At 29.7% G+C, this 14,762-nt stretch overlaps 1 protein-coding gene across 1 annotated transcript; it reads left to right on the forward strand.

The window, feature by feature from the left end:
* The first annotated feature begins 7,892 nt into the window (after positions 1 to 7,892).
* LOC111913596 (protein FAR1-RELATED SEQUENCE 12-like) lies at positions 7,893 to 9,140 on the forward strand. Its single transcript, XM_023909323.1, has 3 exons — positions 7,893 to 8,741; positions 8,977 to 9,018; positions 9,111 to 9,140. The coding sequence occupies exons 1-3, from the start codon at positions 7,893 to 7,895 to the stop codon at positions 9,138 to 9,140; spliced, it is 921 nt and encodes a 306-aa protein (XP_023765091.1).
* Positions 9,141 to 14,762: the final 5,622 nt, after the last annotated feature.

The raw sequence follows: 14,762 nt of genomic DNA on the forward strand, positions 1-14,762 counted from the left end.
ATGTTAGTAGCTCAGGACCGTCAAAAGAGCTATGCTGACAAAAAGCGAAGACCGGTGACTTTTGAAGTTGGAGATTCGGTTTTGCTTAAAGTCTCGCCGTGGAAGGGACTTATAAAATTTAGGAAAAGGGGAAAATTGAGTCCAAGGTTTATTGGACCGTTTAAAGTTCTTCAGAGAATTGGGGACCAAGCTTACAAGCTCGAACTACCAGAAGAACTGAATAGAATTCATAACACTTTTCATGTGTGTTACTTGAGGAAGTTCACGGGAGAAGTTCCCGACATAATTCCACTTTCGGAGTTGAGGATCGATGAGAACAAAAGGTTGATTGAGGAACCGGAGGCAATCGTTGACCGAAAGACTAAGAAATTGCGACGTAAGATGGTTGAGTTAGTGCTTGTCCGATTGAAACACACGAATGGGCCGAATCTCACCTGGGAGACGGAGAATGACATGATGAGTCGCTATCCGCATTTGTTTGCTGGTGTCTGATTCCGGGGACGGAATCATTCTAAGGTGGGGAGAATTGTAACGCCCGTGTTTTTGGGCTTGCCATTTTTAGCAATGTAATAGTCTAGGTTAACCTTTGTAACCCCAATTTGAAACAATAAAAATGTATTATTTGTAAATTATGTGAATTATGTGTTTATTTTCTTAATTATTATAATTTAATGAATTAAGAATAAAATAAGCGTCAAAATTAAAGTATTAGATATGCCCGATGTCTTTGCATAAAGTTGTAGTGGCCGAAACGAGGTTTCCGAATATATATAGAACGTCCAAATCTGACTTCGTATGAGGAAGTTATGATTTTCTGAAGTTTCGACTGGGCAGTAAGCAGCCCGAATACTCGATTTGAGATCGAGCGGTTTTTAACCGAAACAATCTAAACGAGAATCGAAGATCTCGTTGTTAGTAGTGAAACGATGAAAAGATAGGTGAGAACGGACGTAGGACGAAGAAGTTATGAATTTATAACGAAGTTTTTCTGTCCCGGCCTCCTATAAATAAATAATAAAAATAAAATCAAAATTTGCCGACGGAGTCTAAACGAAAGTTGTAGAGCGTAGTCTCACCTACGTGCGGATATAAAGAACGTCGAAAACGGAGTTCGTATGAAGGAGATATGAATTTTTGAAGTTTAATAAATATTTAATATTTATTTTTAATTAAACCTCCGATATTATCCGAAGAGGAGTCAGCCGACCTATCCGAAGTACGCCCAGCGTACAGCGAAGGATGACGAAGTCAGCACTCGTGTACCTCCGATGACGCAAGTGCTTACGATCCGAGGCGTACGTCCCGCGTACGTGCGAGGGTTCAGCCCCTATAAAAGGCATGCGAAGGCAGCCGATTTTCTTTTACAAATTCCATCCTTTTCTCTCTAGTTTTTCCTTGATTTGCGTGCCGTTTATATCCCGAAGCCCCGGTAATATTCCCGAGCCCCGAGGCGAGATCCGAAGCCCCGAAGATCCCGAAGAGCGTTATGCCCGAGCCGAAGCTCTGCCCGTGAGGAGCCCGGTTTTGTGAAGATCTTCCAGATCTACGGAGAAACACTACTTCTGCAAGCCGTAGTGCTGCCCGATCGTCTTCCGATCAAGTGAGTGTATAGTCCCTTTTCAATACGCGATATTATACAAGTAATTGTTAAACGTATTTAAGAATACGGGATGTGAGTGTGTAGTCATTTTCATTCCAATGCAATATTATGAAGTATTCTATATAAAATACGTGCTATGTATATATATTTTGTTGTTATATGTGTGAATGTATATTCATTCTCTTCTATCTCATAGATCTGATATATTCTCTATGAAATATGTGTTATGTGTGTATGCCTCTTCTGTTATGTGGAATATGTATTGATTAAAACATGCTATACAGGTTTTTAAACAATATATAAAAATGTATATTTTTATCTACTAATATGTTGGGTAGAACATGAGTAGATAATTGGTGTGAAATAAACAGATGAGAGGCATCGGTGTTATTGGTGTTATTCTAGTCATTCAGCAGAGTATGGATGACGACCACAGACTATTCTAGACTGTCATGTGGAACACTAGCATGCTCATTACCTGTAGGTGTTGTGAACGACGTGTTCACCGGTGTACTCTATCCCCCACATGGTTGCCTTTAGGGCACTTATTGTTGAGGAAGCCCCTCTGCAGTAATGTCCGTCCCGATGAAAATCCTGAATTAGGTTGCTTATAATAGATGTTATTTTAGGGACGTAAAGTGAGGATAATGAGAATGGGTAATCGGGTTTATTGTGAATTGTTGAAATTAAATATAATTATTTGTGGGTTGAAAACCTATATGCTCACCAGGCTCCCAAGCCTGACCCACTCAGTTTATTTGTATTACAGGAAGTGGCGCAAGAGCTTAAGATGGGTGAATCATCAAGTTGTTTTGTTTACAAGTCTGTATATGTATATATTTGTTGAATGACTTGTAATGTTATCGTTTATGCTTTGTGATCTGTATCGGAACATGACATCCCGAATTTTGATTATGAAATAAAATCATATTTCTATATGAAATGTTTTGATAAATATCTATTTTATCATGTTTTGTTTTTGGGAACAAATTCCGCATCTTTTTTAAAATTAAAAAGGATTTACTCTGAAAATGTTTAAAAAACATAAATGAAAACGGTCTTTTCTGGCCGAGATTTTGGGGATGTCACAATAATTATAGGAAGTTAATATTAAATACTAATTAATTTAATTAATAAAACTACAAAAATACAATTATCAAATGATTGGTCAATAATTAGTCATACATTCACATAAAAATTAAGATTTATATATGAATATATATATATATATATATATATATATATATATATATATATATATATATATATATATATATATATATATATATATATATCATTTCATCATTTCATCATTATATACTTATAAAGGAAGCATTTTTCCTTTCACAACATTCATTTGAAACTCTCATTAATTTTTTCTTTCACCACATTCATTTGAAACTCCCATGACTTTTCAGTTTTTTTCTAATAATGATTATAAGTTGGTTAATAAGGTTAAATAAATATAAACCTAAAGTGTAATCATATATAAACTTAATCTCAATATTATAAGAATATATTTTTTTATACTTATAAAGTTATATTTTTAACTTTTAACATATTATACATATTTTATTAGGTCTAATATATTGTTGTTTGAAAATTTTGTATAAAATACTTAAATTGTTAATTTAAATATAACCTTACAAGATCAACTTAAATATAAATTTTAATTCAACTTACAAAAACCGAAAAAATGCTTTGTAAATAGTTAAAAGTGATAAATTGTAGTGACTTTCTGATAATGATTATAAGTTAGATAATAAGGTTAAATAAGTATCAAACCTAAAGTATAATCATAAATAAACTAAATTTCAATATTAAAATAATATTTTTACTTCTACTTATAAACTTATGTCTTTAACTTTTAACATATTATACTTAATTTATTAGATTTAATATGTTGTTGTATGTAAACCATTATCAGTTTAAAGCTACAACTTTTGAAAGGTTTGGACAAAATACTTGAAGTTTTAATTTAAATATAACATTACAGGGTCAACTTCGATATAAATTTCAGTTCCACTTAAAAAACACAAAGAATATTTTGTGAATAGTTAAAAGTGATAAATCATAGTGCTAAATGCAAAAATTAAATGGTAATATCAATTTAACTAAAATATTTCCTAAGGATATTTTTATAATAGTTAAAAGTTTTCAAATAAGCAGCATAAAATAACTTATAATAACAATAGTTAAAAATAACTCTATATAAATGATTATATTGTTATCTTTAAAATAAAATAAAAAATTGTTTGATGTTTTAAATAATTACAATGACAGAAATTAAAAAGTTAAACAAATAAATTTTAAAAAATTAATTAACAATAACAAAAACTATAAATAGCATTAAACCATATATTATATTTAATTTTATTCATGTGTAACCCACAGGTAGATGTCATTCAAAAGATTAAGATTATGTAATTTTAATAGATTTATATATTATCATATAATTCAAAATAATCAGTATATTATATTAACGTAACATACGAATTATTATATCAAATTTGACAACATTATTGTTTTATTTAAAAAAACATATATTTGTAAAAATGTCAGCTATATAGTTGCTTCTGCGCAACGCGCGGGCATTCGCCTAGTATATATATATATATATATATATATATATATATATATATATATATATATATATATATATATATATATATATATATATATATATATGGGTTCCAGTTCCTATGATGACTATTTTTAAAATGAGGATTCGTAAGAACACCTTTAAAAATTTGTAAAAAAATTTAAAAAAATACAAATCATAAAATCGACCATAGTATTATATCCAAGAGAAAAAAAAATTAATTTTTTTTGTATCATTAAAATTAAATTATGAATCATAAAAGTTGAATCATGGATAATAAAAACGATCCATGCTTCAATTTTAGTGATGCAATTTTTTTTTCCGATTTTATTTTCTCCCGGATATAGTATTATGCACGATTTTATGATTTGTATTTTTTTTCAATTTTTTTAAGATATACTCACGAGTCCTCACTTTAAAAAGAGTCATCATCCGATCTTCTCTCTTTCTCTCTCTCTCTCTCTCTCTATATATATATATATATATATATATATATATATATATATATATATATATATATATATATATATATATATATATATATATATATATATATATATATATTAAAATAAAAACAATTATTAGAATCCGTGTAGACGATTTTGACGAATCCCCATAGATGGTTTGTAAACACAGATTGAAAAAGAATAACAAAGGTCCCGATTATATGAAATATACAAAAGTAACCAATCCAAAGTTCTTATCACCAAAAACAAACTTTAAATTAAATAAAGTATAATATAAAAAGAAAAAGAAAAAGGGAAAGGAAAAGAGATATTAGGAAACCGATATTTAGGATTATCGAGAAATCCGACAACCATATAATCATAAAATGACCCTCCAAGGTGCACTTGTACTTGCTCTATATTTTAAACCTTAAAGGGTCTAGTACTTACTAAAATCTCTCTCTCTCTCTCTCTCTCTCTATATATATATATATATATATATATATATATATATATATATATATATATATATATATATATATATATATATATATATATATATATATATATATATATATATATATATATATATATATATATATATATATATATATATATATATATATAGAGAGAGAGAGAGAGAGAGAGAGAGAGAGATAGAGAGAGAGGAGTTATTTTGTTTTCACTATCTATTGTGTGCATTTATGATTGATTCTGGACCAATTATTTTAATTATTTTAAAAAAGTAATTAATGCATATCAGATGTTGAAGATATAATGGATATTAATTACATCTTCAGCATTTAATATACATTAATTACTTTTCTTAAAATAACTAAAATAATTGGTCCAGGATTAATCATACATGTACACAGTAGATAAACCTAAGTCTATATATATATATATATATATATATATATATATATATATATATATATATATATATAACCCCTAAACTATGTAGTTTAATCCATATATATGAAAACCAATCATGATATTTTATTTACTATTCTTTCTTAATCATGTGACATAATAAATCGATTGACATTAATTATGTCTAAGAACTTAAAGCATTTACACTCATGACCATTTAATTAACTCTTCTAAAATTTAAATGAAAATTAATAAAGTAAAAGATAAAAGAAGAACATACAATAACTCAATCAAGGTTTTCATAAATCATTGGAAACAGTTTTTCAATTGAAGGATAAAACTTTTGAGTTATACTCGATAAAAAGAATATTGGTTTTTTTACTTTCCTTATGAAATTTAATGATTTTTTGCAATAAAAAATATATATAATTGATCTTTTGCATTCCATTATTTAATTTAATTCAATGATATTCTATTAAATCAAATATAAAAGAAAAATCAAATTGGATTTTTTTTGTTTAAAACTAGGTCATTTATAAAGTTCTATATCTAAGCTTAGGTACATAACACTATAACAGCCACATATTTACTTTTTCATATATATATATATATATATATATATATATATATATATATATATATATATATATATATATATATATATATATATATATATATATATATATATATATATATAGAGAGAGAGAGAGAGAGAAATTACAAAATTAGCCAAAATCCTTAATCAATTATTAGTTTTTAACCAAAAATTAACATTTATCCTAAAATAGTGATTAAAACCGTAGACCATTAAGTTGTCTACGGTCAACGGTCGGTTGACTACTCTTGAGGGCATTGGGCTACTATTTGGTGGGCCGTTCACTCTTTTAGAGCTCGTTGGCCCAAAATATATAAAGTTGTAATTTCAGTTTTGCTCATTATATGTGTGTTTGAAGTTTGGAATTTTGTCTCAATGGATCCTTCAAAGAACAACCATTTGTGTCTCCGAGTTTTGAACTTTTTTTTTCTTGTTTAGAACGAGAATTAGTAGATACATATTTTTTTTGAAAAAAAATCCTTAAGTTTCTAAGAAACCTACGGTTTAGAAGCGTTCAATGCATAAAACGCGCATTACATACTTGTATACCATATGTTTTTTTGGACCTACGGTTTTCATAAATCTTTTTGTAGCTTGTATAAAATGTCATATATAATGGAATGTAGTAGTCAAAATTCATGAATTAGTAGTCAACTTCTACCAAATAGTTGTCAAATACAGATACAATAAAATAAAACCATAGCTTTTTGTCTGAAACAGTAGATCATTAATGGTCTTTGGTTTGGGAAACAGTAGACCATTAAATGGTCTATGGTTTTGTTTTGTAGAAAAAAATATCCTTAAATATATACCTAAAACCGTAGATCATTTACATGAAAGATTAGACAGTTTTTTTGGCCGATGTTTTTTATGGTTATTTTGGTCTAAGTCCTACATTTTGGCTAAAAATAGAAAAGTCATTAGGGAATATGACTATATGACTAGTTTTCTCTATTTTTTATTACGAAGTATAAATAAGGTTTAATGATCCAGAGATTATTATGTTACTAGAGATGGAAACAGAATACAAAATCGTTATGTCTAATATGTAGAGTATGGTAAATATGAGCCAATTTGTGACCGACACATTTGATAACTTTTCTGTTTTTCAGATTAGAGGTCTTGGAAAATCCGAATATTTACGATTTTTACTAATTTAGTGATATCAACTTCTAATAACTAGTCTGTTTAAAAAAATCAAATACAAAATTTAATAAAAAAAATTATATGCTTGTCACATGAAAATAAAATAAAGAATTCCTTACGGAATATAGTTATCAGGAGCGAATTACATTTAACGAAAGAAAATGTTAATTTTTTCTAAAAAAATGGAATAATGTAGAAAATTTCATTAAACTAACCCTTTCAAAAAAAATGTAATCAAATATGAAATTTAATGTAAAAAACAATTATATGCTTGTCACAAGAAAATTAAATAAAGAATTTCTTACGGAATATAGTTATCAGGAGCTGGTTATACTCAATGAAAAAAGATGTTATTTTTTTTCTAAAAAAAACAGAATAAAATAGAAAATTTCATTAAGCTAACCCTTTCAAGAAAATGTAATCAAATATGAAATTTAATGTAAAAAACAATTATATGCTTGTCGCGAGAAAATTAAATAAAGAATTCCTTACGAAATCATTGGGTTAAAGCCGGCTTGAAGGATGTTTTTTTTGTTGGCATGACAACAAGCGGACGAAGTGAGAGCAGTAATTCTTTTTTCGATGAATTTGTTAATTCCAGGACTATGTTGAATGAATTTGTAGTTCAGTATGATAAAGAAGTTGAGTCTCGAAGAGCCGTTGAAGAAGATGAAGACTTCAAGACTTCAAGACTATGAACTTAAAGGCAGTTCTTTGTCAATTCAGCTGATAGAAGCAAAAGCAGGCGAATGTTATACCAGAAAGAATTTTGAGATTTTTCAAAAAGAGTGGATACAAGCTACTAGCAATCTAACTCATGAGACAATAAGCAAATGTACAGAAGAAATCAAATATTGGGTTGGGCAACTGGATGTTGATAAAACACACTGGAGAGTTGTCATCTTTCGTCTCAAAGATAAAGTGAATGTCACATGTTCCTGTGCAAAATTTGAAGCATATGACATATTATGCAAGCACTATTTATATGTGATCAAGAAGAGACATGCTCAAACCCTTCTGAATCATTATATTTTGCCTAGGTGGTCACTTGATGCTAGATTCAAAGTGGATACTCGTAGCATTGGATTGAACAAAATGAAAAATGAAAAGGAAGTTAGTGCCTTAACCCTATGGTATGTGTGTGCAAACAGTACCAAAGCAATCGAACATGCAACAAATTCCCCTTCAAAAATAAGAAAACTCAATACTTTGTTGGTAAAGTTTTTAGAAGATGAAGTTATTCAGAAAAATCTGAATGCACCTGAAAATCCATCTCAACATTCTTGTGCGGGAATTACTCAAGTAGACACAATGCCTCAATTTTCTATTCGGGATCCTGCTATTCTAACTAATACGAAAGGGCTTCCTAAAAATGCAACCACGATTAAGTATTCTTTAGAGATGGTGAAGAAAAAAAGAAGAACTTGTTCTCATTGCAAGGGATTAGGTCATTATGCAACTGGGTGCCTAATGAAAAAGGTGATTTTTAATTTTTATATTACTTTTAATATTTCATGATTTCCCATGTCCGATGCTTACATTTTCTCATCTTAGGCGGAGGAGGATTTAAACGACAAACAAGGATGTTACTCTTGAATGGTTTTAACACGACCACTTGGCAATAAAAGGTGAATAGTTGTTGCTGCTCGACATCTACAGATTTTTATTCAGCTTAAGTTTTAGCTACATAATCTTTAATTTTGATAATTTGAAGTATACCATTCTTGAAATCTCTACAGTCATATTTAGCAGCCTGGTTTGTCGTTTCTTTTGTTGAAGTTTTGGGAGATTTATAGACCATCAAGTTGTTTTCTAATTATTGAATTATACTTTTTTTTCATATTATAGCATCATACTTTCAATGTTTTTCTATTATGACATTGTACTTCTAGTTTTGTTTCTTATTAATTTTGTAGTGGAAATGTGAAACAAATCATTTCTTATACAAATTACATGACATGAAATTTTGTTGAATTGAATTGTTGCTTATAGCCCCCAATCAAATTATTAAATTATTAAATTATAGGACCTGAAACTATAACAAAATTGACCCTAGTATGTTGCTATTTTACCCAAGCGTGGTATTCTATCATAAAAAACAAATGTTTAGCCCAATGAGAAACATGTTAAATTAGGGAAACTACTGAACCTATTTTTTTGTAGACTTGATACATTTAACATAACTAAAATACTAATTAACCCAATTCCTACATTTTGTAAGTACATTGCTATTTATCCCAATTCGTGTTTTACCATACTTGTTACATTTTTAACAAACATGAACATTCATTAAACCATTAAAAACAAGCATTATCTTTCATTTATTCTATTATAGCATTGCACTATTATTTATGTTTTCTTATCTAGGCATTGTACTCGACACTTATTCCCAAAAATAACATCTTAACGGTGATTCTAGAATTTTATTAATTAAATATCTCATTTTGCAACAAAAGCACCCATCGTTTTTATATAGGAATTCTTTTACCATATAATCAATAAGACTAAATTGAATTTTGTTGTAAAAGAAATGAATTTTCATCATCATTCCAATTCTTTTATTTATTTGTTGGAACTGAACAAGTTGACCTCAAAAGCAAAACTAGAAAGCCATATAATATTGTATACATTCGATTCCATACATTTGCAAAAGTAATAACAACAAAAGATCACCAAATGAAGTGTAAAGAATCTAAAGAGTATGATGAATCAAGGCGTTGAGATGGAATACTATGCATTTGCATCTAAATCACCAGAAGGGTTGGAATAAAGTTTGAACTCTTCAATTGGGCTCTGAAGCATAGAGGAAGCAAACCTAATTAAGATCACTTGGCTTGAATTTTCGAAATTATGCAATTTTCTGTAAATAAGATGCCTAAACCTTCCATGATGTCAAACCCCCAAACTAGAACGCCGGAAACGTCTGAGGGTGGATGCTTCATGTATAGTATCATAACATAATGAATAATAGTGATCAAAGCCATACAACCATCATATTGATAATTAAGAATTTTACATTGTATCCAAAACATTGTTTACTTGATACCAAATACATATGACAAAAGTAAATAACGTAACGCCACGACGCCCCATCTTCAAAACCTTTTGATTACATGTTTACTGATTTCTTGAGAATACAAGTAGTTTTGAAAAAGTGTCAACAATTAAGTTGGTGAGTTTATAAGAGTTTTGTATGTGAAAAATTGGTAACTTTTCATTGTAAAATGATAGAGTGCGCTTTCAGAAAATCGAATATTTTATTTAAAAATGAGTTGTAAGTCTTAAACCCAAAGACCAAAAATGTAAGTAGTGTTGTACTGGAAGATAATATTATGTAGTTTTATCATTATATAAAACTGATTGAATGTATGTTATCCCCGTAAACCAAATGTATTGTTAATACCCCATGTGAGTTATTATAACCGTGCTAACGACTAGTTGGCCTGCTACGACGTTCTTCGGGCTAGGCGTGTTCATTTGGATGGATCGGTTTTGATCCGATCCAATCAAGTGAATCCAAATTGGTTTCCGTTTTCAAAACATGGATCTGAATAGTCCAAACCCAAATAAAATCCGATCTGATCCGATCCAATTACAATTCGGTTGGATCGGTTTTTATAATTCGGTTTTCAAAAACCGAAACGTTTTAAAATGACATACACTTATAATATTACTCAACTTTACACAAGAAGTGAAAACAAATTATTTAGTTGTGATTTGAAATTTATAAACAACTAATAAGAAGATATATTATAGTTAAATATTTTACAGATAGAAATTTTTTGAGAGAAAATGCATATTTATTTTTTTATCAGGTGAAACTTTTTGAACATATTTGAAAAAATAAATTACAAATTTAATTAATAACTATAGATATATATTATAAATAAATAAATAATAAATGTTTATTCGGTTTTTTGGACTATTCGGTTCTTATTTTATAAACCAAACCAATCCAAAATCCAAAATAGTAATTCAGTTTTGTTGAAAACCAATCCAAAGATCCAATTATCCAAAACAAATAATTCAATCTAAATTGTCCAATTGGACAATTCGATTTTATCCAAATAGTGAACAGTTCTACTTCAGGGTCACGCTCTCTTACCGAGACTCTGGTTATAATTCAAGAACTTTAGTATGTACTCAAGTAGGTATGGTGAAGGTTATGTCTCACAAATTTGTATTAACAAGTTTACGTTTAGTGTAATGAAAACCCTTTTTGTAAGTGAAAGTATTACCCTTCCGTAGTGGTTACATTGTGTAAAAATAATTATACCTTTAAATAATTATATGTTTCGTCCAAAATGATAAAGTAGTATTTACGACCCACAAACTATACCAATTATAGTTTATTATAAATGTTTTGTTAAGTCCATTTATATAATCATATATAAATACGTATAAATTAACATGTCTAGATGTTTTAAAAGATTAAATCATATAAATTCACATCTAACACAAGTATAGCAACATTTAGTATGCTAAAGCCAAATTCTAGTTTTTGCCCATTTTTAAAGATATTTACCGGTAACTAGTAAAATATAACTTTGTAAAACTTAAATTTAAAACCATATATTTTTAGTCAAACCCCACAAAAATGGTGTCATAAAGTAGTTAGGACCATTTTTCTAGAAAAACCAATTTTTACATAAAATGATAGATTTTTGAGGGGTTCTTTTTTTTTTTTTTTTTTTTTTTTTTTTTTGTAAAACTAAATCTTTGATATTTTTGACTAGTTTCAAGATATATGTTCCAAATAACATATTTTGGTTTGTTTCACACAAAAATAATGTAATAACTTGTTTAAAACCATTTTTGCTAGAAAAATCATATTATGTTTATAAAAACTATAGTTTCTATACTTTTGTTTTTGTGACATTTTCTCAAGAACATGTGGTATGTTTATACTCATTATTTATAGATTTTAGCATTTTAAGCAACATACCACACATAAATGTTCATAATACTAGGTAATAGCATTATTTCATATAAATAATACTTTTACAGAACTTGAAGGCTAAGCATGTATAACAACTAGTGTTATTATACAAGTTTACTTGTATTCCCCCCCCCCCCCCCCCCCCACCCCCCCCCCCCCCAAAAAAAAAAGAACTTGGATAAAACCGAAAATGAGGGGTATGAACTCTCCTTGAGTGTGTTTGTGGTTGGTTAAAGAGTTGAAGATGAAGATCCTCAAGCTTAGAAAACTTGAAGATGGTTGAAGAACACTTGAAGATGGTATTATCCTATGCATTTTAACACATGTTAATGTGTGTAAAAGTCACAAACTAGTATGAATGTGTATAAAAACACTAGATTAACAAGGAAATGATTACCAAAAATCTAAGAACCAACTTATGAAGAAGTATCCTTGAAAGCAAAGGAAGTGTTCTTGAAGGAGGGATGAAGAATGTGAAGAAGATGAAGAAACGAAGAAAAATGATGAGGGGGGAGGGGGATTCGGCCGCAAATCTAAAGTGGGAGGGGAGGGGAGGGTGGGGTGGGGTGGGGTGAAGTGATGTTTACTTGGTTGCATGGTGGTTAATAATTGGTTAAATGTGGTGTAATACATGGATGTATGGTGGATAAAGATTGTGTTGGGAAAAGATGAACACATCTTTTCCTTAAGTCAACTCTCTTCTTTTTTTTTTTTTTTTATAAAAATCTAGTAATTTTATAAAAGTGTGGTAATTTATATAAAAAGATGATATTCTTTATAAAAAGTGTGGTATTTTTATAAAAAAATATGATATAAATGATGTATAAATATTTAATTTGAATTATAAAAATTCAACTTTTTAATAAAATCGTTATTATCAAAAATAACAATACGTTACATGAAAATTTGGTTGCTTCCTAAATTCTTTCCGTTAAAAGTTGGGCGTTCAGTCGGGTATAGAATTTGTCGCATTTGGTGACGAATTCACCAAAAATTTGTATATGTAACATTTGATATGCATTTGCCATGTAGTGTACGGTTTATGAACTCCACTATATTTAGTTATGAATATTATTTACACTAAAATAATGTAAAATTGAATTACCGAATTGTTACGATAGTAACCTTATTTAGGGTTTATTTTCAAATATTTTCCAATAAGAGTGGTACTTTGTATTAAAATTCGTTAATGGTACACTGGTTGACTTTTGTTGACCTTGTTTGACCAAAATTGATGGTTGTCACATCATCCCCCTGTTAGAAGGAATTTCGTCTTGAAATTCGCACTTTGAGTAGGTTTTCACGAGCTAGGGAAAAGATGTGGGTATTTATGTTTCATTTGGTCCTACCGCAAAGAATGCAGAGGTATGTGGATTGTTTGTTCAAGTTGAATGTCAACTTTGACGAAGATCTGGCTACATATATAGTCCTACACTCTTTGCCTCTTTGCTATGATCAGTTCAAGATGAATTATCATATGAGCAATGAGGAAGTCGCATTGAACAAGCCTTAAGGCCTGCTAAGAACTGTTGAAAGTGGATTAAAAGGGAGTAGTGTCGAATCCACTCCTACTCCTGTTGCTGCTTCTGTCCTGGCTATTGGACAAGGAAAAGGGAAAAAGAGGAAATCTCCCTCGAAAACTGGAAGGGAAAGTCTCAAGATGGATCTTCTTCTAGTGGATCCAAAGCTAAAACCGGTTCTGCCCTCCCTCCTCCGATCCTAAAGAAGCAACGTGCTTCTACTGCCATGATAAGGGGCAATGGAAGTGAAGCGGTCAGAAGTACTTGCAGGACATCAACGATGGGAAGATAAAACCCACCTTTGCAGGTATTTATATTATTCTATCTAAAAACTCATCACATGCTAGTTCTTGGGTCCTTTATACAGGATGTGGTTTTCACATTTGTTCTGATTTGCAAGAATTAAGAAAAAGTAGGAATGTGGATCATGGGAAGATGAACCTGATAATGGGAAATAGGAAATCCCCACATGTTACCAAGATCGGAGTTTACTCTTTACTTCTTAGTAGTGGGTTAGGATTATATTTGAATGATTGTTGCTACTCGTCAGAGATGACGAGGAATATTTTTTCTTTTCATGGTTTGTACAGACAAGGATTTTGATATTCATTTAATAATGAAAGTGGTTCTATAAATGCTTATTATAATGGTATTTTTTATTTTAAGCATTTCCATGTAATGGTGTATATGAAACTGTGATGGTTGTAGATAACTTAGGAAATAATGTGTTGCATATTGATTCGTATAATGGTATGAACAATGCATGCTTGTGGCATTATCGTCATGGACAGGTCAACAAGAAGCGCATAGCCCAACTCCAAAAAAATAGAGTGTTGGAGTCATTTGACCTAAAGTCAGATGACACATGTGAATTTTGTTTACTTGGAAAGATGACTAAATCACCTTTCACTGGTACTTGTGCAAGAGATGAGAGATTGTTGGATCTCATTCACATAGATGTGTGTGGGTCATTCAGATCCACCACAAGGGATGCAAACCGCTTCTATGTGACTTTTACTGATGATTATAGCAGATATGGAT

Source organism: Lactuca sativa, chromosome 1, assembly GCF_002870075.4.
Source record: "Lactuca sativa cultivar Salinas chromosome 1, Lsat_Salinas_v11, whole genome shotgun sequence".
Taxonomy (NCBI): Eukaryota; Viridiplantae; Streptophyta; class Magnoliopsida; order Asterales; family Asteraceae; genus Lactuca; species Lactuca sativa.